This window comes from Podarcis filfolensis (genome assembly GCF_964270895.1).
Source record: "Podarcis filfolensis genome assembly, chromosome: 13".
NCBI classification, from domain to species: domain Eukaryota; kingdom Metazoa; phylum Chordata; class Lepidosauria; order Squamata; family Lacertidae; genus Podarcis; species Podarcis filfolensis.
The window spans coordinates 22461240-22489203 of NC_139615.1; the positions used below are offsets into that span (position 1 = coordinate 22461240).

Genomic DNA, 27964 nt, shown 5'->3' on the forward strand with positions numbered 1-27964 from the left:
CCTTTCTGGAAAGGAGTATCTGCCCGTGCCAAATCACTCAACCTTTCTCTGAGTGTCCAATTGCTTTTGAATACATTGAGTTCCCTTGTGTGCTATAAGAGAAAGCCTTAGCAGGAAGGGCTTGTAGAATAAACAAGGAACTTTAAAAAGAGAGAGGGAGAGAGAAGAAATGTGATTGTTTTGAATATTGGCCCAGGTTTCTCCCAGTGTATCATTGGAATGATAAGGTGGAGACGATCAGTCCTCTGACACTGAATTCTGCACTTGTTCTGGAATGTTGTGGGCAGTGTTTCGTTTTTAAGGCAGCGAGTGCCAGCATAGTCTTCACTTATGAGTCATACCGCCTGACCTTGCACACGCTTCAGATGTATTTCAAGATTACAACATGGCTTGGAGATGATTTGTACATTAGGAAAAAGCACAGAGGAAAGTGGATTATAATATATGTCATTTCATAAAATTCCAAATTGGGATGAGAAGAAATTGAACCCTGTATACTCAAAGCTACAAATAATCTATCTTACTTGGCATATTCCTGGACTGGACTTTACCATATAAACAACATGCTCTGGGTTTGATTCCTAACTCATATTTAAACCATGGTTTGGCTACTATTCTCAATTTTATCCTGAGAGCCTTGGAAGGGATGCTGATTTTAATCTACAGGTCAAAAAACATAGAGTTGTCTTGAAGTAGTTGTAGGGACAAAGTAAGCAACTAGTGATCTTGATGGTCTTCGTGGGTACTTGGGCAGGGGAACAAAAGTGAGCATCCCACGAATCAGAGTCTTCTTTGAAACAAAACACCAAGGTTCTAGTCCTCAAGGCTGTGAAGATAGGCATGAAAATAGAAGGGTCAGAAAATCAGAAGCTGAGGGTGGTGGAATAGAAGAGAAGAATATTAGCAATTTTTAATTCACACTGGTAGCTGGGTCTTTAACAGTATCAGTGCAGATAATAGAAGGCGGATAATATTTTATCTCCGTACTGTGATAAGGTCCACCTGGTGATTATATATTGCTGTGCATTGTTGGCAATGCTGGGGACTCAAGTTCTGAGCAGAAGTTCTAGCAGCCGGGATGGGCCATGGTACATGCATAGTAGTTTTCACCACCCCATAACTAGCATAAGTAGAATAAACTGTGCAAAATAAGCGAAAATATCCAGTTTTCCAATTTTCATTTCCCACTCCTTGTTTTTAACCACACACCACACACAGCCTCAGATGTATGGGAAAGCAACAACTGACTGGGCCCTGAGTGGTCTTTTGACCTGCCCCATTTCTCTGCTGTCTCTGAACCCAGTCTCAGCTCTGTCCCTTGAGGTACCCTAATTTAAAAAGTGCAAACAAACTAGCATTGAACCTACATCTTCACTCATGCACTGTATGTTTTCTGTGCAGACAGGTGCTATGATCAGCATACACTGGAAGCCTGGAAGGTGAGGGGGACTAGGATCACAGCAACCAGCTCCTTCCCCATCCCCATGTTGATTGTGCCTTGTACATAGAATCTATGCATGCAAAATCTTTATGAACATGTGATGTGCAACACCTGCATTTAGCTGGATCCCAGATTTCACAGAGGAAGCCCACACATATACAATCAGTTTACGGGTTACAAGGAACCATCTAAGCACAGAAGTCAGAGATGGGGCCACCACCACTTATGACCTGACTTCTCCCTCCATGCCCTCAGCATAAGTCTGGTTATGGCTGTCTGCACTGGGTTATGGTCTAGCCCTGTGATGTCACATTTGCTCACCCTTCTTTCTTTCTATCTCTCTCTCTTTTCCCCCTTCCACAGAAACACACAGTGGAGACACCTTATGGGGTTGTGACAATCACCATCCATGGGACACCCAAGCCCAAACGTCCAGCCATCCTCACCTACCATGATGTGGGACAAAACCGTAAGACTGGAGCACCCACTTGGTTGGGGCAGGAGGGAGGGGAGGTTGGGGGTTTTCCAAACAGTGCAACCCCAAAAGAGAACTTGGCCATTTGCCCTACAGTCCAGTTCGTAGAACGTTTGCGTCAAGGATCTTGCCATTCTGGAAGAACTCCAAGAACTTTTTGTTTCGGTGGGGTCAGGAAGTCCCAACACATATTCACACACACACACACACACACACACACACACACACGGCCTCCTATTGTGTGGAGGTTCCTTGATACTATACCACTGGTGGGGGCAAACTTCAGGCTACAACCCCAAGATCCACCAATCAGGTGCAAAATACAAGGGCCTCTTTGGAGAATACCATAAACAGATGTCAAGGCCTATTTGGAGGCTGGAGCCAGGTACCTGCTGCCCCCCGTGAACAAAACATTGGGAAGACCTGCATGTACGATCACAAACCTACATCTAAGTTCGTGTGGATCAGAAATTCTAACAGATTAATGTAGGGAAGGAGAGCCATTTGTGGAAACTATTCTTGAACAATGGGGAATCAAAAGCCTTTGCTTTATGATTGCAAATCATCCTGCGATCTACTGGTGGACCCTAATTTGCCTTGATCTGCCCACCCCCTGGGGATGCACTCTACCCCACCCATCACAATCAATCCTACCATAGCTGCTTGAGGATGAAGAACCAACACTTCCTAACAATGTAGAGGAGGGAGGGGGACACTCAGGCCCAATGGGGGAGGGGCAAATACACACCTCTCTTTAGCCACTCCCCTCACCACTGTCCTTGAGAGCTGTTGCCTGGCTGGAATATGTCCCTGAACTCTGATCATGCCTTTGGGTTGCTTGAGGGCGGGGGTGTGGGGAGAGGTGTCTGTGAGCATGTTTCCACTCTCCTGTTCTAGAATACCAGATCTTTGTGGCCTTTGAGGATGCTCAAGTTTACATTGTGGGCTTGCTCGGTGGTCGACTCTCAAGCAAGTCGGTCGCTCTGCCTCAGAGTCTGTCTGCAGGCATCTGACTGCTGCTGCCTCTGAAGTTTCCCACCCACCCGCCTGCCTGCCTTCTGCCTTCTGCAACAGGCATTGAAAGCTGGAGGAGACAGAAAACACTCATCCAGGGGAGGAGGAACTGCTGGCTTTCGTTCTTACTTGGTTGTTTATCTCAACCTTATCTTTAGCAGCTAATTTCCCCTACTACTCTCCCTTCCAACTCCTAGAGAAAAATAGCCACCAAGTAGAGGAGATAAACAAGGGGCAGAGAAATGCAGCCAGCAGCACCTCCTCCAGCACGTGTGACATTTTTATTCCCTCTAACCATTTATGCCGGTCTGCAAGGAGTCTCCAAAATTCCCCATGGAATGGTGGAGCCTGCTCTCTCAGGGTGAGTGTAATGTCTAGCCAAGTCCTTAGTCCCCGTCCTAGAAAACAGGAATGATAGCAGTCTTCCTCACTGGGTTGTGAATGTGAACGAAACATGGGTTGTCTTGCATTCTTTCCACAGCCAAGGGACCATTTAAACTATCACTGATAAGAAGAAGAAGAAGAAAACTTGAGGAAAGCTTTCAGTCATGCAGCTTTGCATTTTGGTGCACTCTGGTCTACTTTTTCATACTCCCCAAAGGCCTGCTTTTTATTCCCTAACTCTTTTTTAAAAAAAAGAAGTGGATTCATACCTTATGTTAGAATCGCCAGATTCCATTCTAAAAATTTAATTTGAAATTTTAAACATTGTCCTATTTATCGTTAATGTTTCCCAAGTGATCTGTGCTCTGTTCCAGAATTTCCCACCATCCCTTGAGGCCAATCGTCTCCTGGTTTTGAAAGCATCTAGACCAGCCTTTCCCATCATGGTGCCTTCCTGCAACTCCCATCAGCCCCAGCCAGCATGGGGCTGTGCTGGCTGGGGCTGATGGGAGTTGTAGTCCAAAACATCTGGCGGGCACCAGGTTGGAGAAGTCAGGCCTAGAAGGCTCTCCTTCTCTGCAAAAGCTTTCACCCTTGTTGAGGAGAACATAGGAGCTCTCTCCTATTCAAGGTTGCTTGCTTGTCTGAACGCCCCCATCTCTTGCTCTTTTGCCAGGCCAGCTGAAGACATTTTGATCCCTTAGACTGCAGCCCTTAGGATACTTACTTGGGGGGAAAGCCTCACTGAACACAGTGGGTTTTACTTCTGAGTACAGTGGTACCTTGGTTGTCGAACTTAATCCGTTCCGGGAGTCCACTCAATTCCCAGAACGGTTCGAAAACCAAGGTGCAGCTTTCGATTGGCTGCAGGAGCTTCCTGCACTGAATCGGAAACTGTTTCGGACATTCAGCTTCCAAAAAACGTTCACTTCCGGGTTTGCGACATTCGGGAGCCAAAACGTCCGAGTACCATGGTGTTCGACAACCAAGGTACGACTGTAAACTTGCATAGGCTTGCATGGTAAGGCGAGGAATCCAAATAGCACCTTCCAGTGTCAAAAAACAACAACAGTCAGTTTGCTGCCCGGTTTACTGACTCCTGGAGCAAGACGGCAGCCGCTGTCCTGATTTACACCTCGCCAGTCTCGACGGCACTACCGCTTGGCCTTCTGCAGCCTGACACCCACTTCTTCTGTCTCCCCACCCCCACCCCAGATCTTTCGTGCTTCGACACCCTCTTCCACTTTGAGGACATGCAAGAGATCATAAAGAACTTCGTGGTGATACATGTGGACGCGCCTGGCATGGAGGAGGGGGCCCCGGCCTTCCCTCTGGGGTGAGCCTTGCAGCCTCCATTCCTGCCCCACCCGCGTCGTTGGGTGTGATGGGGACAACAGCCTAGCAGTCTAACACAGCCCCTGCTCTCTGCTCTCTTCCTAGGTATCAGTATCCCTCGCTGGACCAGCTGGCTGACATGATCCCGTGCATCTTGCAATATGTGAAGTGAGTCGGAGCGAGATCACGTGGGTGGGTGGGTTGCAGCAACAACCTGCGACGGGGTCACCTGTCAGCCTTCTCAAACAAGGGTTCTTTGCCCTGGAGTGTCAAATCAGAAAAGGCACAGCCTTGCATTCACATCAATCAAACAAAGCACAGAAACAGCTTGGGGGCAGGGTTAAAACCCGGAAGATTCTACTACCTCCTAGCCTGTTGGTTCGGTTGCTACCTCATTCCCTGAAAGGGGTTCAGTGCCTTTCACAGATGTTAGGCAGGCAGGAATTTAGCTCACACACATTCTTTATTATGATCCAAAGGCCGCAAAAACAAAAGCAAAGTACAGCAGAAATACAGAAAAGGCATTACTAGGCAGTCACTGTGTTTTATCCAAGACATGTTGATTTCTAATTCTTACTACCCCCGAAAGAAATTTTGCCACAGCCAGGGTTATATCATTTTTCTTATCTTCAAAGAGATACTTGAGATAAAATATATCAGAGTTTCCAGATAAATTTACCAATAAGGGCTTAATTTGTTGGTTTCTGGCTTGCTTATATACCCCATAGTATATTAAAATATGTTTCATGCAACCAGCAGCCTGAGAGCATAGATTTAGCAACCATAGGTTTATTTTCGCATCCGCTTATTAATTTAGAGACTTTTCTCTCACCCTTCCAGTCACCACCACCAGCCAGGGGTTATTTTAACAATTTAAACTCCAAACTTGCTCCACACCCCCTTTTCCCCTCCATACCCCAGACCCCATAGCACTCCAAAACCTGGGAACACAGTCCAGGAGCCCTAGCTCCAAATATTCCTCATTTTAATCCTTAAAACCCAGACTGTTCCTAGACTCTCCACTAGTTCTTAGGTCCATGAAACCCTGAGGAGCTAAGGATAGGCATTGGAAATCCTCTCCTCTCAGTTCTCCTTTGTACTCTCAGTCCAGGGGGGAAGAAAACAAATCTCCTGTCCCCCAGCTGTGTTTCCTGCCTATTCCTAACACCCTGGAGGTAGAGATGGGAAACTGTGCCCCTTCTTCTAAGCCAGGCTTTCTCAACCTTGGGTCCCCAGATGTTGTTGAACTATAACCCCCATCATCCCTAGCTAGCAAGGCCAGAGCTCAGGGATGATGGGAGTTGTAGTCCAACAACATCTGGGGACCCAAGGTAGCCTACCAAAGTAAGATTCCTTCTTGGCTATTTCCCATTATTATCATTCTTCCAGAGGGATAGCCAGCCACGTGTGTCTGTTACAGGAAATGCAAGTGTCTTTTGGCATCTTAAACACTAACAGACTGATTGTGGCCTAGGCTTCCCACCTTTTCATCATGCAGTGTTATATTCAGTTTGTCATATATATATATATATAGAGAGAGAGAGAGAGAGAGAGAGAGAGAAATATAGATAGATAGCTGAACACACGCTTAATACGTGGGAGAAAGAGAAAGAGAGGGGGAAGGGAATTGGAGCTGGGGGGGGGCATGAAAACATGAGGCACACAGTCTGTGCCATTTCAAAGTGTTCATTTTAGAGAAACTTCCAAAGGCACAAGATAAGCAAGTGGCTGGGGCCCACTTCGGCTCCCAAGTGCCAGAAAAGTGCCAGGCAGCTCCTGCTCCTTTGCGTATTTTGAAACTGGCCTCTTTCTCCCTCCTTTAGCTTCACCAGCATCATCGGAATTGGAGTCGGAGCTGGCGCCTACATCCTGGCACGCTACAGCGTAAGTGGGTGGGGGACCCATGAGTGGTGGTTGAATTAAGTAAATGCCCAGTTTGAACCTCTCCGAAAGTAGCAGGGCTGCAGAGTAGCTGAAGTCTGCGTTCCTATTAACAACCACAGAGCAGCCTTTCGGTTGTTTCCTGAGCTGAAGTACAGAGGAAGGATGGGCCCAACATTTGATTCCAGCAAGTGTGATGTGCTGCAGTAATTAAGAGAATTAGTTGAGAGACAGGAAATTCCTGTTTCAAATCTCAGGGGAGGCATGAACGCGTGTGGTGAAATTACATAAGTGGCTCTCTCTTAGAGGCCAAGACTTTGCCACAGGATGAATGGAGAAACTTTGTTCTGATGTTATTGATTGATTTGTTTCAGAGATGCCAGATCTGCATGTGTGCTCCCTGCTCCCTTTTAAAATATATATATATATATTTATCTTCACACCAACCTGTGAGGTAGATTAGACTGAGAGGGAGTACATGTCCCAAAGTCACCCAGTGAACTTCATGGCTGAGCAGGGATTTGAACCTCAGGCTTAGCTTGATGCTCCAAACGCACCACCCTATCTCTCTGGTTTCAGTAGGGATTGCTGCAATAATGTACACAGAGCAACTCGAATATGTGTCAAAAGCTATTTATGAGAGCTAGTGTGACGAGGAGGAGGAGAGGACAAGCAATGCTCTGGTTCAGATCTCACTTCAGCCAGAACCAGAAGGGGGAAAAAGTTTAGCATAAGCAGGGCCTGTTGGATCAGGCCAAGGGTTCTGCAAATGGCACGTCTTATTTCCTTCCCTGGCCAGCCAGCTGCCTCTGAGGCACTGAGAAGCCTCTGTTTTATGTCCCTGAAATTATACATAAGCAGTATGGTGAGCACCATGTGAACATTTTATCCACTAGTCATGAGTGTTATTATGATTTTCCACAGCTCTCTCATGCAGACACCGTGGAGGGGTTGGTTCTGGTCAACATTGACCCCAATGCCAAGGGCTGGATGGACTGGGCTGCTCACAAGGTGAGACTGGGAAAGTGAAGGGGCTTACCACTGTCTAATGCGCCTAGTAATCAATTGCAGATGAAGTGAAGGGGTCTGGTGCAACCTTTGCTCACCTGGTGTCCTCCAGATATTTTGGATTATAGCTCCCATCATTCCTGACCATTGCCATGCTGGCTGGGATGATGGGAATTGTAGTCTAAAAATTCGGAAGGCTCACAGTTGTGGCAAGCCGGTCCAATGGGCGCTTGAATCGTTGTTATTATTTCTACAAATTTAAACAGCTAACACAACCTATTCTTTGACTGTTTATAATGACAAAAAAACAAAAAAAAGCCCATAAACTTTGGTGTTGGTGCCAGTTGCCCATCGCTATCTAGATAGCAGAAATTCCTTTCAGTCTATCAACCTCTCAGCTGCAGGCACTTCTAGACTGTTGCACTTTTGCGGATGGGATTCAACCACATACCAGCAAATTGAGGTCATACAATTAAAGTGGCACTCCTACACAACAAGCCCATTTCCAGGGGGGAGGGGGGAGATAAGTTTTGTGCTAAAGAAAGTGATTGGAGGCTTAATTCATTGTTATTGTTATAATTTGGCTATTATTGGGGTATACTGGAAAACTAATTTGTTTTTTTTTAAAAAAGAAAGTGATGAAAAGTTGCAACTGAAAGTGGAGGATAACAGTTACTAGGTGGGATGTATAATCTCCCCACAAACAAATGAATGCTCAACAGTTGCTTGACATCTAATCTCTTCCCCAAAAACTTTGTTCAAACAAACCAAGATGAGTGCTCCGTAAACAGGTTGTCTGAAAGCAACCTCCATTTTACTCTTCTTCCTCTGTCTGCTGCCCTGTTTCATCTGCTTGCATTTCTGTCTCCCTCTTTTTATCTGGTTTCTCTTCAACTTTTTCTTCGCCCTCTTTCACCAAGCACTTTACTCCCCCCCCAACTTTTCCTCCATATTCTATGTTACTTTATTTGAATCTAAACAAACATAAATTGGCACATTTCCTAGAATTTAAAAGGATTTATATGGCTCCACATTTGGCCCAAGTTTATCAAAGACCCAGATGTGCAATCTACTCCTCCCCCAAACAACCTAAAGGGCAGGATGCTTAGACAATTCTGGCCAGGTAGCACCACCTGGCTAAGCTTTCTAGTGATCCTCCTCTTTCCCAATTTTTGGCTCTGGGAACTTGGGAGATAGGAAGGGTAAAGGCCAATTTCTGAAGGAAAAAAATTCAGGGGCTGTGGCTTACATAAAAGCTATCCCTCTTGAAGTGTAGGTGGGTTCTCACGAGGCAAGACACAGTGAAAACAGCAAGAACCTTTATTGAACTACATAACTGGAAAACAGGGGCAAAGCAACTGCTTATGTAGATTCCTGAAAGCCTGGGCCACTCCCACTCCCAACGTGATTGGCTGTCTAAACTTCCAAGCTGCAAATCATGACTCAGAGTTCAAGGGCCAATGGCAGACCCCCAAATCCTGAAATGTTCTCTGATTGGACATCATGTATCAAATCAGAACACAGGAGCTCAGATTCCTTAGTCCAGACTCAAGTTCAGGCAAACACAGACCACTGAATACATAACACATCTCACATGATCTTGATGTCTTTTAGAGGTGGGATACAGTAATTCAGCAGTGGAATAAAATGCATTCTGCTTATTCTCAGAAGCACTTAATTCTGATTGCTTTGCATGTTCCAGGATGAAGCCCTGGTACTGAAAAGAGACTTTGGCTTTTGAGTACTGACTGAGCTCTGGAAGGCAATAGATTCTCAGAGATCTCTGCTTTCCCTCTGGGGAATAAGCCAATCCCCATAATTCTCATTCAGGTGCCAATCTGGCCCATTCAAACCAGTGTCTACTTTTGCATCTCCTCTGATCTCATTCAAACCAGTGTCTACTTTTGCATCTCCTCTGATCTCTCTTCAGCTGACTGGCCTCACATCCTCCAACTCTGAGATGATTCTGCAACATCTCTTCAGCCAGGTAAGCATGTGCAGGAGAGGAGAAGGGCGGCAGTAGTTGGTGCATGGAGCGGTGTGTCGGAGATAGAATGGACCAGGGATACCCCCCCTGTCTGAGAAGGTGCTCTCTAGTGATGTGAGAGCCTTCACCAACCTGGTACCCTCCAGATTATTTGAACTGCAAGTCCTATCAGCCTCAGTCAACACAGCCATGCTGTCTGGAGTGGATTGGACCTGTAGCCCAAAACCTTTGGAGTGCAGCAGATTGGTGAAGATTGGTGTGGGATCAAGCTGAAAACATTCTTTAAAATTCATGGATTTAGAACTTGATGAATTTATTATTATTATTATTATTATTATTATTATTATTATTATTATTGACTGTTGTTTTTGTATCTTTACTTCATACTTTAAATCCACTTTTTGCTATATATACATTACCACGTATTTGTATAGATAGTTCTTTATCAGTATATAATAAGCATGGTTAAAATTGGCCACCTTTATAGCGTAAATAAAACAACAAGACATCTTCATGGAGTCATTATAGAAGCAGCTAAAACAATAAGGCAGACTAATCAATGTGAACTGTTAAAATGGCTGGGTAAATAAAATTTCAACCTGGCACTGCAAATAATGTCAGCAACAGTCACACATCAGTACAGAAGGTATTCCATTGTCAATGTTCCAACATTATCTTTCCAACTATTTTCTCTCTTGTTTTGCAAAATTACCAGCAAATTACATGGTTGTGCTTTACCCTGCGCCTTATTCCAAACTATACTGTGTAATTTTTCTATAGTGCTTGCATTTCCCCAATTACCCTCACTGATTGTAATATTTGTGAGTTTTATGCAGGTGTGTTTATTTTAATAACAAAAGTAACTGCACATAACTGTTGTGCATGTCACTTTACCGAGTAATAAAACAAAAGAAGAAATCTCCAGCTTTTTTTAAAAAAAAAACAGCCTCACCAGACCTATTCAGTGAACCTAAGGCCAACATATATTTATTTTGTTCCAACATTTAAATGTTAGGTACCACACCACTCCATTTGTATTCAGGTTGACTGGTATATTGGTAATAATTACTACAGTTGAGGGTGGGGAATCAATGCTATCAAACGGGGGTTTTTTTAAGCATTATGACCAAAAACCTGGAACTAAGTAAAATCTAAATTTCTAAAAAGTGGAGAAAACAACAAAGGGAAGAAAGATGGAAAGGGTACACAAAACTGTAGAAAGAGAACAATGGGTGGAATAGCTTCTGCCTGGACATAAGTGGGCAGAATCATAGAATCATAGAAGAAACAGAAAATATGGAATGTCCTCTGTTCTTCTGAAAAAGATCCATTCAAATGAAGGGTGGGCACTCTCGGGTAGCCCCCACTCTTCTCAATAGAGCTTGCTCAGGAGAACTTCCCACTTGACCCTGCCTCAGTGGAGAAGCTGTCTTTGTCTCCAAAAGCCACCATCTGGCTACCACTTCACTTTACCTCATGATTTCTTAAGATGCTTTTAAAGACATTTTTCTTGTTTTATCACTTATTGTTTGCCACCCTGGGCTCCTTTAGGAAAGAGGACAGGATATAAATATAATAGAGAATAATAATAATATTGAGCCACTATGTGGGGAAATGGCTCTATGTGGGGAAATGCCAGCATAGTTCCCTTGTTTGAGTGAAGAACTGAGGGGCTCTGTGTTATCCATGTCACAGCAGTGCCAACTGAACTGGGATTCAGCGATGCCTAGCCCTGTGAGTGAGACACACACATTTCTCAGTTTTGCCAGGATTAGCAACCTTGGATGTTCAGAATCATGACTGGAGAACAAGGGGAAGAAGAGAGGCACATCACAATGTCAGCTTCGGTTACCTCAACAATCACCATCTAAACTCGAGGGCCAGAGCACGGCCTGTTTTGCAAATTTGATGAAAATGAATGAAGATGGTTTTGCTTTCTCTAAACAAGGGATGGCTGGAGTTGGTGTCCAATTATGCATCTTAAAAAAAAATAGTGTGGATTTGATGGCAGGCCAGTGTTTTTTTAGGGTGAGGGGATGTTTGACATTCTTTGCATTTTTGCAAAATAATAATAATGTAATTTACATTTGAGAGAAGTGATTGGGGCTGCCAAACTCCCCGAAGAAAATATATTGGCCTGTTCTTGTGCCTGTTCCGATCTGTGGAAATCAGATAGCAGAGCTTTCATAGCACAGAAATAAGCATTTCCATGTACTAATTAAGGCATGTCTTAATTGAGTGGGATTAGGATATTGCATTAACGCCCCGTTTATGTTCTTCCACAGGAGGAACTGTCCAAGAACACTGAGCTGGTGCAACAACAGCGACATGTCCTGAGTCATGCAACCAATTTGCCCAATATCCAGCTCTACTGGAGCAGCTACAACAGGTGGGTGTGTGGGCAGGACTTACCTGGGTGGGGACACAGCATCAAAGACCAGCGTGAGGGCATGTCACGGTTGTGTTGGCAGCAGCAATCCAGAGCAAGAAAGATAGTTGTTGTGCAAGAAACAGATCCAGACTAAGCAGGAAGTCTTTTATTAGACCTCTTCCTGCCTAGGTACATCCAGTGGCCAGCCTGGGTAGGCAGGGCTGGTCCAGACACCAATAAGATTTTACTGTGCAGGAATATGTTCCCTCTGTAATGTATTCTTTTGAATTTTAAGAGACATTTTATTTTCTTGTCAATTATGTTGCTTTGAACATCTATTCTATATTTTATTTTCTTATGCAATGCTTGATTTTGGAATGTTTCATGCAATGTTTTAATTTGGGTTGTAAAGCGCTTTGTGGTGTTTTTCTTAAAAATATAAAGTGGCATAGAAATGAAATGAATAACAACAACAACAAAGTTGTAGATGATAATAATAACAATAACATAGGTGCAGATTCCCTGCTCAAGCCCTGGTGGCCTCTAGTTCTCCAGCAGACTAGAGTTTAGCAATGTTAGGTAGTTGGCAGGGATATAAATATTAAGGTATCTAAATAAATAACTGGAACCTGGACTGGCACAAGACATTTCCATGCACACGCAATTCCACATACAGAGGTTAACTGGGCTGGCAGTTCAATTTTGCTTAGCACTTCTAACAGTGCTAAGGACTGAGGACAGCAGGCTCATTGTGGCTGCACAGCACTGGCTGCATAGCAAGTGACAGAAGGGTACAACCAGGGGGTGCTCAGAATGATAATTTCCCCTCACCAGCACTTACCGCCTGAGGCAATTGCCTCATTCTGCCTAATGGCAAGGCCCCCTGTGACTGAAACGCTCTTTAATTCCCACACAGGCTTTCCTTGGACTTCTGACAGCTATGGGTTTTCTGTTCTGTATTAACTGCTTGCTTTTTCTATTGAAAGAACTACTTGCCTTTAGAGAAGCACACCCTGTGTGTTACCACATGGCTCACTGCTCTGAGGATGTCTCCTGACTGCCCAGGGCAGTGTGACTCATGCAAGGATGAAATGGGTGGTTCTGCTGCATCTCTCCTTCGGGGAATAGCCGAACATCCGTTCAGACTCAATGCAGAATCACAGTAGAATCGCCCATCTCCAGCTGAAATGGATTGGAAAGGGGTGGCTGTTTCCAAAGTTGAGGGAGCCCTTGGAGAAGTGCCATCTGGTGCCGTTCCACTCCTACAGGGTCTTGGGGATAGGGCCTCTGTGTGGCTAATTTTGTAGTTCTGGATGACGACCCTGCCTTTTATTTCACCATAACTCAACTTCCAGGGCACTGTTGTAAAAAGAGTTTGGAAAAAACACAGCCACCGTCTGATGTCAATATGAGTGTTAGTCTAAAGAGGGCCCAAAACAGGCACCCACAGTGATGTTGTGTATACACCATACAATTAACAGCATATATCAAGCATGTGGTTTTGCCCTAAGAATCCTGCAAATTGTAATTTACCCTCACAGAACTACAGTTCCCAGCACCCTCAAAAAACTATAGTTCTCAGGGTTCTTTGAGGGAACTCACATGTTTTAATTTAAATGTAAGTTGTGTTCTGCTGGTGTACCAGAGCTGAAAGGAGCCTTCTGAACCTGGGCCTGGGTAGATGGTTTAGGTTCACGGAAGCCCTTAATAATTTCCTTCAATCCTAGCTCCAGGTGAATGCGGCTGAGGGGTCCAATATAGCATATATTAGGGATGGCATATTTTGAAGAGCAAAATAGAGGATCCTATGACAGACATTCAAAGCAAATGAATGCAATTTGCCCCAAATCTTACCCCTGAAAAAAGAAGGTGTGTCCTGGGAAAAGAGGACACTTGGCAACCCTATTTTAAAACACATGGCTTCCACTAAAGAATCGTGGGAACTGTAGATGGTTAAGGGTGCTGGAAATTGTATCTTTGCGAGATGTGAACTACAGTTCCCAGGATTCTTTGGGGGGAAGCCATTCACTTTAAATGTATTTTGAATGCATGATGCGGCTGTGACACGAGAGTCAAGGCTTCAGCATGCCACCCCAAAATGCCCCAGTGGCAACTTCCCACCCATTGAGCAAAGCTCAGGGCTTCTACTGAGAGCAGTGTTCCTCTCCACTGGCAGAAGGAGATGGAAAAGGCAAGTAGTTGTGATTCCCCTTGCCCCTCGCTCCCCAGGAGTAAACATCAGGATCGTATTCTCAGTGATGCAAACTTTTTAAAACAGTTGCAACTGAAGAATGCAAAATAAGAGGATGATGCAAATTGTCATCAGGTTAGAGAATTATGCTCTGCTTGGTGTAGGATGTAGATTGGCTGCAGAATTTGAACTGATTGTGCTGGGATTGTTTTCTTTTCTTCGTATTTGACCAGTACACTTGGTCCTGAAAGTTGGCAGGGTTGCCAACTTCTGGGTTAGGAGGATATTTATGTGCCTTCAACAATTGTATGGAGAGGAGATGTTTGGAAGGGCCACAGTGATCAAGACAGAGGAGCACTTTTTTGAAGAGTTAGGGGTTGGCAACTCTTAGACCTAGAGTTATATAACAAGGGAGACCAGCATATGGAGAGCCTAGTGATGGTATTGGTATGCAGGGGCAGGGAGCGGGTTGCATAAGGAGGTCTTTGTTTAGGAGGCTGGAAAAAAAATAAGCTTACAATTCCCTTCTTTCCCCCCTTACAGCCGCAGAGACCTGAGCTTGGAGCGCGGAGGAGACATCACTTTCAAGTGAGTGCCAGCCAGCCCCTGCATTTTCTTTCACACATTTGTGTCCTCAAATTGCCACCTTTGCTTCTGGTAGGGCTCACATGCTGTCAGCAGCAAAGGGAATTGGTTTTTTTAAATACAAATTAGAGGCTCGGGTTGACACTTGACACACAGTTCATCCTAACACAGCACTGAAAAAGATGCACATTAAGAGGGTTGCCAGCTGAACAGGAAAACTGGTCTGGCCTGCTCTTGTGCCTTTGAGCAGCGGCTTGGGGTGCTAGCAGTGCAGCTATTCATGAAACTGGATGTGAAATTTATTACCTTCTAAAGCCTGCAGATTAAGCATTGCTTAAAGGCATAGGAACAGTGGCATAGGAACAGTAATACCTCTACGAACATCCGCCTCGTCTAGCGTCCATTCCGGCGAATGTCCGCTGCAAACTTGGAAGTACCGGAACAGGTTACTTCCAGGTTTGCCGCTCATGCATGCACAGAAGCGATAAATCGCGCTTCACGCACGCGCAGAAGCCCAAACTGCTCCACACGCGTGCATAGACGCGGCGCTTTGCCCTGCATCCTTTTCGGCTAGCGACCGGGGCTCCGGAATGGATCCCAGTTGCACAACAAGGTTTGACTGTACTTTTAAAGCACTTCTGCATTCAAACATATATAAGTACTTTAGAATCTCTAGGAGGAAAAGCTGGAAGAGCAGAATTTTTTAAGATGCGTCAGTGCCTTCCCACCTATTCCTGCATTGCTTCTTATCCTCATTAATCTTATTTTAGATTAATTAGTGACAAGCTTGCTCTGTTTTCCCAGCAATTCTTTTATTTTCTTCACTCTGAAACTTCAGGGACTGGCTTGCATGATTAATTAATCGAAAATAAAAGGTGTGACCTTGTGAATAACTCCCAGGGGTGGCAAGAGGGATGTGGAAAGAGAGATGCTAAAAACAGCAATTTCTTACGTTGTGTCTGAACGAAGGCAATCTTGCATTGCAGTTTTTGTTCCTTCTTGTTGTTTTCACTGATCCCAACTTAGTGGGTCAGCGTTCATGGGCATCTGTCAAGACCCCAGTAACTGCCACCCCAAAAATCCTCGCTACTGTCACATGCTCACTTGCCAGCTTTCTGGGCACACCAGTGAGGAAAAGGAGCCAATTCTGCAGGCATCAAGCAGGGGCTACACAGAAGGGCCACTGGAGGGCGCCTCCAGATTCCCCAAGGTGCATTTTGCCACTGGGAAGGGCTATAGCTCAGTGGTAAAGTCTTGCATGCATAAAATCCTAAATTCAATCCCTGGCATCTCCTAGACAGGCACTGCCAGTCAGTGTAGACAGGATTGAGCTAGATGGGTCAATGGTCTGACTCAGTACAAGGAAGCTTCCTAAATTTCTGTATGTCATTGGCACAATAATAGTGCAATAGTGGTGAATATATACCAGAGGTTCACACATTGATAGGTTGTTCTGCAGTGCTTCCCCGATGTTATGGCATTGCCATTTGGAGTGTCACTCTTGTGCTATAGGGCAATGAAGGGGGGGGGATAAAGTGGAAAATCTGTGTATAAAAAGTTAAAGGATTTCAGCAGGAAGTCAAAGGGCATGCACCAATTAGAAATGAAGCAGTATGTCCACCTTGCAACTTGCAGGCACAAACAGTATTGAAAATGGAATCACATATAACTTCCCCAACAACATCATGAATTCATATTAAAAAGGAGGGGCCCTGACTATGTTCTTCTGAGGGACCCAGAAAAAGCTCTTTATAACCCTGATTTTTTTGTGTGTGCTCATCTTCATGAGTTTCCCATTCTTGTACACTTGCTCCTTTGAGGAACCATGAGCTGTTCTTTTGGTTGAGCTATTTTATTTTCAAAAAGAAACCAACGCCCTGAATTGACACAAAATTCAGCTGCACACCCTTTTATAACAGCAAAACTCTGCTGGAATGGGAAGTTAATGGGAAGGAGAACTTCCATCTCTGTAGAATTTGGATATAGGCCTTGGTTCTTGTGCCAGGTTTCATGAGGGGCCTGGGCTGGCTCAAGCTATATTGCTTCTCCAGGCAAAAGAAAAATTCACACACAGCCTTATTGCAGTCTGTAGACCCAAAATACATAGTACAACAATAATGAATAATAATCAGTAATTATAATTTTGCTGTTCCGAATATTGACACCTTATATGCAGGGAGATTACAGTCCTTCCTTAAGGGTCTTCCCAGTTGCAGTCTTGTACCCTTGGTTCACAACTGGATGGAGTGAAGAGATGGACCTGCTACTGGGAAAATGGCGGCTGCCCTGCTTCCTCAAATGTTCGCAGGGTGGCGGGTAGTGTGCTCCTCCCTTGAGGGTTTTTGACAGTAAAACTGTGTGGCTCTTGAAGTTTGACGCCACTCTCCACCCACCCAAAATGGTCTGTATGGCCTCTAGGGCTGAGCTGACCCAGAGACAGGAGGGTATCAGTAATGTACTGTGGTTTCTAAGCAACCTTAGGAAGCACCTCTGCACCCGACAAAATGGCTGGGTCTGAGCTGATGCAGTGCGCAAGAGTGTGTAGCTGATTGCCAGGTCCCCTTTTCCACAAACTTCCAGGATAGACATGCCCTGGATTGACACTGAGGCAAGGATTCCTGCTGTCCCCACCACCCAGAGAGGCCTGGCATATCACCAGCAGTACCTGAGAGCATAACTACATGTTACATTGACCACATGAGAGATCTGTTTGTTGTGATTTCTAAAGGCTCCTGCACCAAGAGTCAGAGAGAGTGGGAGGTGATAGAGATCAATTGGAGTGGAGGAGGAATCATTGGCTGCTTCTCCCCCTCTGTTGTTTATCTCCTCTTATTTATTTATTTTCTTTCTTAACAGCTAACTTCCCCGACTTCTCTTCCTCTGAGTGCCTGGGAAAAATTAGTCACTTGGGGCAAGGGCGGGGGGGAGGCAGCCAACAGCTACTCCTTCACTCTGCAGTTTCTGTCCTCTGCCTTTTTCTGCCTATGTGGGAGAGAGGAGTTTTCAGAGTTCTCCTGCAGTGCAGCTGCTCTCCTGTGGTCAGTATAACACAGCCCTTCCCAACCCAGACTACAATTCCCAGCAGCCCCAGCCAGCGCAGCCATCCAAGACATCTGGAGAGCACTAGGCTGCAGGAGGCTGTTGTAGCCTGTAGGCCGCTTCTGGGCAGCCTGCTTAACGACCATCCATTTTTATTTGTTTGTGGGGACATTATGGGGTGTGGTGTTGCAGGAAGCAAATGTGATCTGATACTTCAAGTCTATTTTCCCATCCCGGAGTTCGTTGTGCAAAAAAAGTGCCCTATCGGCTTTGATTGCACAACCTGAATTTGCCACTCTGTGACTGCATCCCACCTGAAAATAGCAGGAGTCTGCAAGGGCCCAAACTCCTGGAATCCCATCTTCAGACTGTTTCAACCTGCAAACATTTCTTCTCTTCTCCGCTCCCCCATCTTGCTTAGCCTGCTCAAGACTGGTGGGGAACTCAAAAGCTTGCTTGCTATTTTTTTGACATTTTCTTGGTCCTAATAAAAGTACTACCATACTGTGGTTTGGGTGTCCCCCCCCCCCTACGAATCACCATGGCTGTCTAGCTTTTCATGAAACGTAGAGTAGGGCTCTTGATGCCCCAACTCAAAAGCTGTTCACCTGTTTGCAAGACCCAAGTAAGCTGAGTTGCAACCTTTATAGCAGCTTTAACTTTCTGACACATTTTTCTTCTTCTCCACATTGCCAGGTGTCCTGTGATGCTGGTGGTGGGAGACCAGGCCCCTCATGAAGATGCAGTGGTGAGTGATGGTGCCAGATATCTTCTCAAAAATTCCACAGCAAAAGACTATGGAGCCATTGGACCTTCCGCCCATCCTCTACTTTCCAGTTTTGACAGGAACTAAGATTGTTGTCTCACTTTAGCTCTGCTTTTTATCCTCACGCTGCCATTATCTCTCCCGCCAGGTGGAGTGCAATTCCAAACTGGACCCTACCCAGACCTCTTTCCTCAAGGTAAGCAATGCCTATTGAGGCCACTGCAGGGGATGCCAGTCTAGCTTTCGGCTTCCATTAACTTTGCTGCTGTACCTTTGTTATTTCGTAGACCTGAACAAAATTAAGCCAACAGCAATACATAGCATAACGTTCAAAATACCCATTACAGTGGGTTGCAATGCATAAATGATATAAAATAGCAGGAATGTCCTTAAAATACCTTAAAATGTGGAACTTAAATGTGAGCCGAACAAAATAAATAACATAACCAGATTAAAAAATGCATGAGAACAGCAGCCATACAGGATAGGTTTGATCAGGAGAGATTTCCTTTCATGCTTTGTCGTCAGAAAGAGAAAGCTAGCCACAATCTCTGTTAATAACTTGTTTGAATCTGCCTAAAGGTAGGCCAGTTACCATTCAGAAGTCCTGCCTGGAAATTTTCAGATAATACAAGACGCCAATCCGATTTGGTCGTCTTCATAGATTTTACAGGCAAAAAGTGCAAAAATCAAATATTCTATCATCCCTTCTCCCATTTGTTATTTTATTAGTCTAGACTTATAAACAATCACCAACAAAAACCTCTAAGCACCTTACATAAAGCAATATAATCTATTAAGAATACCCATGAAATTCAATGCTAAAAACCTGGTTGCTCCATGTTTCTTCTATGACCATCATTTTGTCTCCCCACACCTCCCATTTCCTCTACCTCTGTCTTTCAGGGCTGGTCTACCATCCCCATAACATCACTTTTCAGATTCCTAAAGTTTGCCTAAATCTTTTTTGCTGCCTCCCACACACCACGCACCACAGCTACTTCTTTGTTTATATAACTTTAAATCTTTGAAGGATGAATGCATGAATGCTTTCTTAAGGTTTCCTTTTGGGGAGGGACAGGATTTTTCTGAACACAGATTCTCTGTGCTAGGAGGTAGGGCACAGGAGTATTCTTGGTAGATTGTGACTGAGATTCCACTGGTGTCAAAGTTTTGGTGTGTCTATTCATGTTTATACAGAAATCAGCTCAGGTTCCCACACACACATACAAACCAAATTCAACTTTTCCTCATCCTCTGCTGTCACTCGTTGAGAGTGGGAGGCGGCCACTTAAGAGAGATGGCCAGGTCTTCCTCCTTAGTCTTGCATATTCTCCAGCCTGTAGACAGTTGCTCCCCATTTAGGTTTCTCTTTGTATCTTTCAGATGGCAGATTCTGGAGGACAACCACAGCTGACCCAGGTGAGACAGGCTGGCACGACTGGTGGGAGGGTCGGGGGCAGGACTGGATTCTGTCTATTCTGCTGCACTTAGTTAAACCCTCCTTAGTGTTCCTCATTGCATTGTACCTTCTGCTAGGGCATGCTTCAAAAGTTTGTGCACACTTCTTCGATTTAAATAGAAAAGTCACTTTGAGAAGGGGTGGTTTAGAGTTCAGAGAGCAAGCACTTAATTTCCCCTTCCCTACTGCTGTTTCTCCAGCTCCAAATGCATCTCACAAAAGTTTTCAAGGTCCCAATAACTTGCAAATATATACCTGTGGGTGCTTCTGGACTGTTGCTGTTTTCTAGTAGGATCAATCAGTTACAACTGATTGGCAGATCTTGTACAAGAAACCTGCTTCCCCAGAATATCAGACTTTTGGGGAATAAGAAAAAATAAAACTCAACATTCATGGAAAAATTGTATTTGTCCTGAAACTGGGCGTAGACCCCTTCCCAAAATGTGACTGAACTTATGTCCAATTGTTGCTTTTTAACTGTGTTGTGTTTTTTTAACCCAAATTGACTTGGAGAGGTTAACACGCCAGACATTTTCCAACTTATTGTGGGTTCTTCTGCCTCCATCCCTAAGCATTGGTGTGGGGTGTTGTTGTTTTTAAGTACTTACCTTGTAAAGAGGGAGGCAAGATTACAAATACAATGCAAAAAAGGATTGGCTGGTTATGTTTCCACCTTGACGTTAGCACACCTCTAATGTTTTCCTTGGCTCTTTCTCTCTCTCTCTCCTCCCTCTCTTCCGTCCTTCAGCCTGGTAAACTGACTGAGGCTTTCAAGTACTTCGTACAAGGCATGGGATACAGTGAGTATTGGATCCTAGACCTTCTGCCCCTTCCCCCATACATCCCTCAGAGGGCATGCATTACAGGGAATGTTTGAGCCAGAGCAGAGATTTCTCAGAATACCCGTCCCCTCAATACCTCAGCTGTGTGGTTTCCTGTGACTACTACTAGGGCCAACATCAGAGGCTGATCCAATTGTGTGATTGCCAGGGCTGAGACTCACTAAGAGATCCATCTTCTTCCTTCCTTTGTGAGCATCTGAAGACCCTGTTCACTGTCTCCACCTTGACTGGGCCCTGCACCCAGTTACAGTGCTCCCCGTAGCCCCTTGCAGTAACGAAGGGATCTGTCTCTTTCCAAGCACCATATTCCCTCCATCCTTCCCCCAGCTGACATTCGCCTTCTTGTGACATTCCTGAGGGCCTCTTAGATTAAGTTGCCTGGGAACTGGGGTTGTCCAGAAACTGAAGCAAGTTCTGACCAAATCTCTTGAAAAGTGGTCAGCGGTAAATTCTTGTCTGGGGGGGGTGTCTTTTCTTTGTAGACTGAGGTATATTTTCCTGTTTCTCCTCAGTCCCTTATGTACTGGACAAGAAACTGAGTCAGGGGTCAGGTACCTTCTGTGGTATTTCCACCCAACCACCTATAACCCTTTGACACACTCTCTCCCCGACTTGCCTGCACACCCTCCCTTGTGACTTCCTCACTCCCGTGTTCTCTAAAACTCACACTTACATCACCTACAGTTAGGACACACTGAGCTGTTTGCTGTGACGATGAGAAAGCAAAATTTGGTTTATTTGGATTTCTGTCATGCACCTAAGTCAATAAGGCTGGTGATGTGCCTTTGTATAATGTCGTACGCTGTATGACACTATCAGACAACAAGGACTGCCGCAGTTCTGCACCATGCAAACCCGAAGTTTGCATTCCAAAACAAAATTGCTCACATTATCAACATGTTATGCAAATGAACTAATTATGTACAAATTTGATCAATTTGCACCCCAGTCTAGGCTTTGACTGTGCAAAATATTTGGGGGTGGGGGAAAGAAAGTGGTGATGATCCATGGCTTTGTTTTGGAGAAAGGATACAATGCAAAATGGTAATAAGTGATGGAGGGAGCAGGACCGCAGGCCTTGTTGATGACTATGCAAGTTATTCACATGATCTGAAATCTGCTGCATGAGCCTTCCCCAGAGGAGTCTGCCTTAAGGTCTTTCTCCCTTCCCCTGCCCAGTTGCAATGGGTTCTGCCTCACATTGGGGGTGCCTGGTGTGCGTGCGTGATGTCACATGTGTGACATCACACAGTGTGAGGTGCACATGACTCAACGGGCCCCATCAGACCCTCCTGTGGCTGCGATAGGCCCCCAAAGGCCCAATGGGCAACCACAGTGAAAATTTTGTGGGTGCCCCAGAACCCAGGGTCCCTTCTCCCTTCCCACTGCCCTAATCAGCCCTTAACTTGCTCTGCGGGTCTCAGTGCACACAGGTGCTGGGAATTTGAAGAAAGGTGAGCTTGTACACATATATAAAACCAGCAAGTGTTGCACAATTCCCTAGTAGTTCCAGATCTGTATTTCACACCCAAAGGGCTCAGTCCTAAATGTGTCTTAGAAGCTGCAGTGGCCATGTGAAGACTATGCTGACCTTGCACTGATTGCTCACCCTGCCTTGGAGGAGCAAGACCTGGGAGGAGCAACCTATGTCTGGCCACGTGCAGGAGCTTTGTCTGACTCTGCCTGTTTCTCTTTTCTCCTCCCCACAGTGGCTTCGTCCTGCATGACGCGCCTCTCCCGCTCGCGCACCGCCTCTCTGTCCAGTGCCGCCTCAGGGGACGGGAACCGCTCCCGCTCGCGCACGCTGTCCCAGAGCAGCGAGGCGGGGGCACCTCAGCCGCCAGCCCCCACCATGGAGGTGTCCTGCTGAGCGCCGGGCCAGGGGACGAGGCCGCCTCCCACCTCTAAACAGGACTTCTTCTGCTATCCCACAATGCACTCCGGCCACTGGGCCATGTGACGATCTCCCCTAACGGTACTAAACGTCCAGGGAGGCCCAGATGGGATGCAATTGTACTCTTTTTAAAACAAACATTAACTCCCCTTGACCCTTCCTTCTCACCCAACACATACACACCCTCCCTCGCCAACCCTGCCCTCTTCTCTCCCGTAACCTCAAGACTAGTGTCGGCCCCCCACCCCGGTTCCCTTAGTGACCCCCCTCGGCACCTAGGGAGGTATGGATGGAATACTATACATTTTCTAAACTGTTAGATCATCCTGCACCTGTTCTGAATTTCTCCTCAATCCTCCCTCCTTTTGCACACTTAGGTTCCTTAATAAGGAAAGTCTGGATTAGCGTTGGGTTTCTTTTTTTTCTTTCTTTCTCTCCTGTCTAGATCATAACTAACCATGGTTCCTCCTCCCCCTGATTTCTGAGTGATTCGTTCTTGGAGTAGCCTGGATGGGCAACAGATTGCCTTGCTAGCTCTCCCTCTCTCTTTGTCCCCTCCGGAGTGTACGTAGGCAAAAAAAGCAGGACCTCACAAGAGAGACGCACAAGCCCCCTTAGAAGGACTTGTTATGCTCCTGTCATGCTGACATAGTGCCCCCCAGCGTGGCAGTTGCTTCACCCCACCCCCGCCCCCATCATCCCTCTGCCCTCCTTACCCGCCTCATCTCCTGAGATTTCTGTCCATTCCGTCTGTCTTGGGAGGTTAGAGTTCCTTCTCCAGGGCCTAGACAACTTCTCTTCTTCCCCATTCTCACTTCAATAGAAACGGAGCCCTCAGCCGCTCCTCCTCACCCATCATCTATCTCGCTTTCGTTTCTCATCTTGCCCGTCCCATGCAGACACCTCACCTTAGCCATTCTCTTTCCCACCTGAAACCCCTTGTAGATGGTAGCTGCGTTGTGATGTGCATGTACGGTTCCTGCTAAGACAGCGAGTGATTTGGGCAGTTAGGGGCATTTTGGGAGGCTGGGCAAAGCTAAAATTAGGGGTTGGGGAGGGTGGGGTTGTTCCTTTTTCAGGATGTTTCAGGGGGGATGCTGGGAGGGGAGACTTGCTGGAGGCTTGAGCCGGATTGCTTTGTTGTGACTGTGCCAGGCACAGATGTCAACAGGCTACAGTTATACTGGCTTTGTGTAATGAGATGAGTGGAGGAGACTCCCGACTGTTATCGGCTGTGATTATTATTATTATTATTATTTTTGCAACAAGGGCTGACTGTAGTGGGTTCTGGGTGCTGGCTTTGAGCAGGGCTCTTGTGGTGCCGTGGAGGGCAAACTTTGCGTCAGCTTAACTCTGTAACGGGATTCCAACTGTATCAGTTCTCTGAATGTTATCAGCTGTATTAAAAAAAAAAACAACAAACCTAAATGTATCGATAGTGTTTGCCATGTTGATCTCACAGAATAAGGAATCCAAAACAAATAAGGTAAACTATTTTCTTGGAACCAGCTGTAGGTGAGGGTATCCAGTATGTAAACTTCTGAGTGGCACAGAACGCTTCGTCGAAACCCAGAATAAAGAGTAGTTTGTGAACCCAAAAGACAATGGTCCAGTTAGAAAGTCACCTTACCTATTCTGCAAACCTGAATAGGCACTGGGGGTTAATGGTTCAGCTGCCTGTATATACGGGCATTGTTTGAAATGGATTCCAGCTGGAATTTAAACTCCATCATGTAATGGGATCCTGTTGTATTTGAGAATGTGTGGGCTCTGTGTTTTTTTTTTCTCCCCCAGAGCCATTGATGGTGAATTCTGACTCTTAACAATAAAGTCTCTAGAGGAATGAGTTTTTGCTTCTTTTCTTATTGCCAAGGTGGCCCATTCATGCAACAAGCCAGGGCCATTTTCTGCAGGACAGGGAAGTTCCCAGCACACTGTGATGAAAATGAAACACCAAAGTTGCCAGGTAGGGTGGGTTGGAGACAGAGACCGAGGCTGAGCCTCACCATGCCGCCATCTTGCACTGGCCAATCAGATGTCTCGGGGAAATGCACATGCAATTCACATCTCCTAGTAGTGAAGCTGGTGGTAAGTGCCACTGGCTTTGTAGCCCCAAACAAGCATGCTTCCTGAGGTTTGCAGAAGTACACTGTAAACAAAACCCCATAAGCAGGCAACCCAGCCACTAAAGACTGAGGATGCTTGGTAGCCTGGAAATGTTGAATGTCAAATGGAAAAGGGAAATTGGGTGGAAGCATGGAGCCCCTTACAGTTTACCATATCCTAAAGGAATACTGACCTGAACCTTGAACAGGAGCTCTTGGGCTGGGAGGTAAGGATGCGCACTCTAACATTTCATTGCAGGTGCCACCTATGAGACTTAGTTTGTACACATTCAGTTATCTTCACAACAGTCTCCAAGGTAGTTCTTCTATATTATTACCTCCATATTGCAGGAGGGAGGCTATGTAGGAAAGTGATGTGTAGGGTAAGAGTTGCCTGCCCACATTTACCCATACTCTATAGAAACCCCAGATCCTTTTTTCCCCCCACAGAACTCAAAAAGTTTCTGCTGCCGCCCTCATGGCTTTGAGATCATATGCTGGGAGAGGGCAGGAAATACTTTGGTCCCAAACCAAATAATCTAAAACTGATCATTGCTCACAACCCTCAGTGGTGATTAGAACCTCCACTTTGCCTTGAAAGGATGGGGAAATCCAGTCCCCTATGTTTTCCCATCAAATCTGAAGCTCATCTTCACAGTCTGCATCATGGGTGAGGAACCAATGGCCCTTCAGATGCTGTTGGACTACAGTTCCCATCATCTTTGACCATTGGTATTGCTGGCTGGGGCTGATGGGATTTGTAGTCCCAGCAACATCTGGAGGGCAAAAGGCTCCCTGTGCCTGGAGTACATGCTACATAGAATTGGTGGCCGAGCCACATGTGATGCATCAAGGAAGACCACAAGCCAATGATTAGGATCTGCATGTCATGCTTAGCTAGTTCGTTTTATTTTGCTTTCAGTACTAGCATCTGGTGCTCTGAAAGGCAGTATGTAACCTTTAACCCCATGCCCTTCTCCAAATCTTTCCCCCACCACCTCAGCCCCACAGCTGCTATTTAAGCAATGGAATTGCGGGGAGAGACATGTACAGATGCAGATTTCAGGTGAGGGAATCATCTGACTAGCCAGTTCATTTGAGGAGAGTGTTAAGTTTAGGGAACTTAACTTGCTGATCTTCAAATCATTTCTTACGCGTCTAATAGCAAGCAAACAAAAACTTTGTCGATATTCCTGTGGGAGATCCAAAAGCTCTCTTTTATTGTATCTGGGCTTGGAAGAGGTAAGGCTCATCCACACTCCTGTTTGTGTCATGATTTCCAGTCACGGGTTCTAGAGGTTTTTGGTTTTCCCCAGGGAAACCCGCTGTTTACTTGTAAATCAGAACAAACGACAATCTCCAGAAAACTTGATTGACATTTCTTCTGATTCAGTAGTAAACAGCAAGTTTTCCCAGGAAAAGCAGCAGGACAAAAAAAGAACTTCTTGGACCTGTGACTAGAAATCACAGGGAAACAGAAGCATGGATGAGCCTGTGGAGCAATATGATACTGTCCTGCTTGGACTGAACCATGCAGGTAGGCGGGGTGTTTAATGCTCCCCCCTTACTAAAACGCTCCCTGCAGATAGCAAATTTGGACCCAGATACCTGAACTAATAATTTACTACGCATGGGGAGTTTTTATAATGTAGGTGAGCATTCAAAGAACCCACACCCATGGAAGGGATTTTAGAGACTCCCTTGCAGCAGAATTCCCCTTTGCAGATCTGTTTTCCATCCAAGCCTTCCTCCCAGTGGAGCTGACATTCCTCTTTGCAGGGCTAACCTTTCACCAAGAGCCAAAAGTGTAAATCTTTTCCCTCTGCCATTGTGCTCCAGCAAGCAGCTCCAAGACCAAAACACCACTTATGCTGCCAAGTGCTCCCTCTCCCCCACTGCTTCCAAAAAGAGAGAGAGAGGGAGAGGGTCAAAGCCTTTGTTAGTTGTTAGTTTCAAGGAACAAAAGGAGTATCCATCATTGTGGAATGGGGAAGTTTTGAACCTGTCTCCGCAAAGGCCTGGGCCTTCATCCCAGCTCGAGGTCATGTGACTGTGTCCAATGTTTTCACTAAAAACTGAATTTGGGCCCCATCTCCGCTTCCAGCAAGAAGGCTGGAAGGCCTTTTGTTTGAAAAGGCAGCGGCGCAAAAAAAGTTGAGATTGGAATGCCAAACAACGTCCTCTGAAGCCATGGTATCCTTGGGGGGGCAGGCAGTCCTGTTGGAGACCTTTGAATTAGGCCATGGGTGAAAAACAAGCCTCTTTCAGCTTATTCCCTGACTCTTAGGCTCAATCCATTTCAAGTCAGGCACAATTTCCTTGTGACTAGCAAACCCATAATTTGGGTATCTGCAAGTGGAAGGAATGAGGGGTAGAGAAACAATCTGCATTGATCTGCATCGGGCTGCTGTGCACTTGATTCAGGTCTGTGGAAGCACAAAGGAGTGCAGGTGTCCTCTTATCTGCATTATATTATCACACAACTATTCCCATTTAACTATGTGCAACTAGAGTTGGCTTGGGCACCACGCTTCCCCGACTCCCACCATCTGAGTCAAAAAGTGGCGCTTCTGTATATTTGAGGGGAAATCAGCCATAGAGTTACGTTCTCTTTTAGATGCATTGGCTTGCTACAGATCCTAGCTGCTCCCCCCATTAATGTAAGTGGGAGAAGATTATTTCTGCCAATTTCCTTCTTCTCTGCATCTTCCTGCCTAATTCACAAGGGTCCCTCAGCTTCCCAAAAAGCAGACTGGGGTGCAGGCTTGACACTTCAGAAGGAAGGAGAAGGTGGGAATGTAATGTTCTGTCAGAGATCAAGCCACTGCAATTCAAAGAAGTTTGCGCTTGAAGCCATTGAAATCCCTGAGCTTAAACATGCTTAACACTGTATAGGATGGTGGCCTTGATGTTACAGCATTTGTCTCTCATCTGCAGCTGTGCTCAAATCAAGCTAAAGTATCAGCTCAACAAAGTGAAAAGAAATATCACACTCCTCCATGCTCTGTCTCCAAATAGGTAGCCTAAGGTAAAGGGACCCCTGACCATTAGGTCCAGTCGTGCCCGACTCTGGGGTTGCAGCGCTCATCTCGCTTTATTGGGTGAGGGAGCCGGCGTACAGTTCCGGGTCACGTGGCCAGCATGACTAAGCCGCTTCTGGTGAACCAGAGCAGCGCACAGAAAC

General features: G+C 45.6%; 1 protein-coding gene across 15 annotated transcripts in view; it reads left to right on the forward strand.

The window, feature by feature from the left end:
• NDRG2 (NDRG family member 2) overlaps positions 1-24521 on the forward strand; it is a 40504-nt gene extending 15983 nt beyond the window's left edge. For 6 of the 15 annotated variants that reach the window (XM_083580486.1, XM_083580478.1, XM_083580479.1 and 3 more), the window contains 13 exons: positions 1805-1910; positions 4530-4650; positions 4755-4817; positions 6473-6533; positions 7455-7541; positions 9469-9525; positions 11811-11914; positions 14631-14675; positions 18408-18459; positions 18626-18673; positions 19864-19899; positions 20688-20739; positions 22491-24521. In XM_083580486.1, the coding sequence (XP_083436612.1) occupies positions 1805-1910; positions 4530-4650; positions 4755-4817; positions 6473-6533; positions 7455-7541; positions 9469-9525; positions 11811-11914; positions 14631-14675; positions 18408-18459; positions 18626-18673; positions 19864-19899; positions 20688-20739; positions 22491-22651 (993 nt within the window). In that variant the 3' untranslated portion in view covers positions 22652-24521. Of the gene's footprint in view, positions 1-1804; positions 1911-4529; positions 4651-4754; positions 4818-6472; positions 6534-7454; positions 7542-9468; positions 9526-11810; positions 11915-14630; positions 14676-18407; positions 18460-18625; positions 18674-19863; positions 19986-20059; positions 20740-21293; positions 21333-22490 lie in introns of those variants that run through there. The other 9 variants (XM_083580476.1, XM_083580484.1, XM_083580482.1 and 6 more) reach the window with 4 other exon arrangements.
• Positions 24522-27964: the final 3443 nt, after the last annotated feature.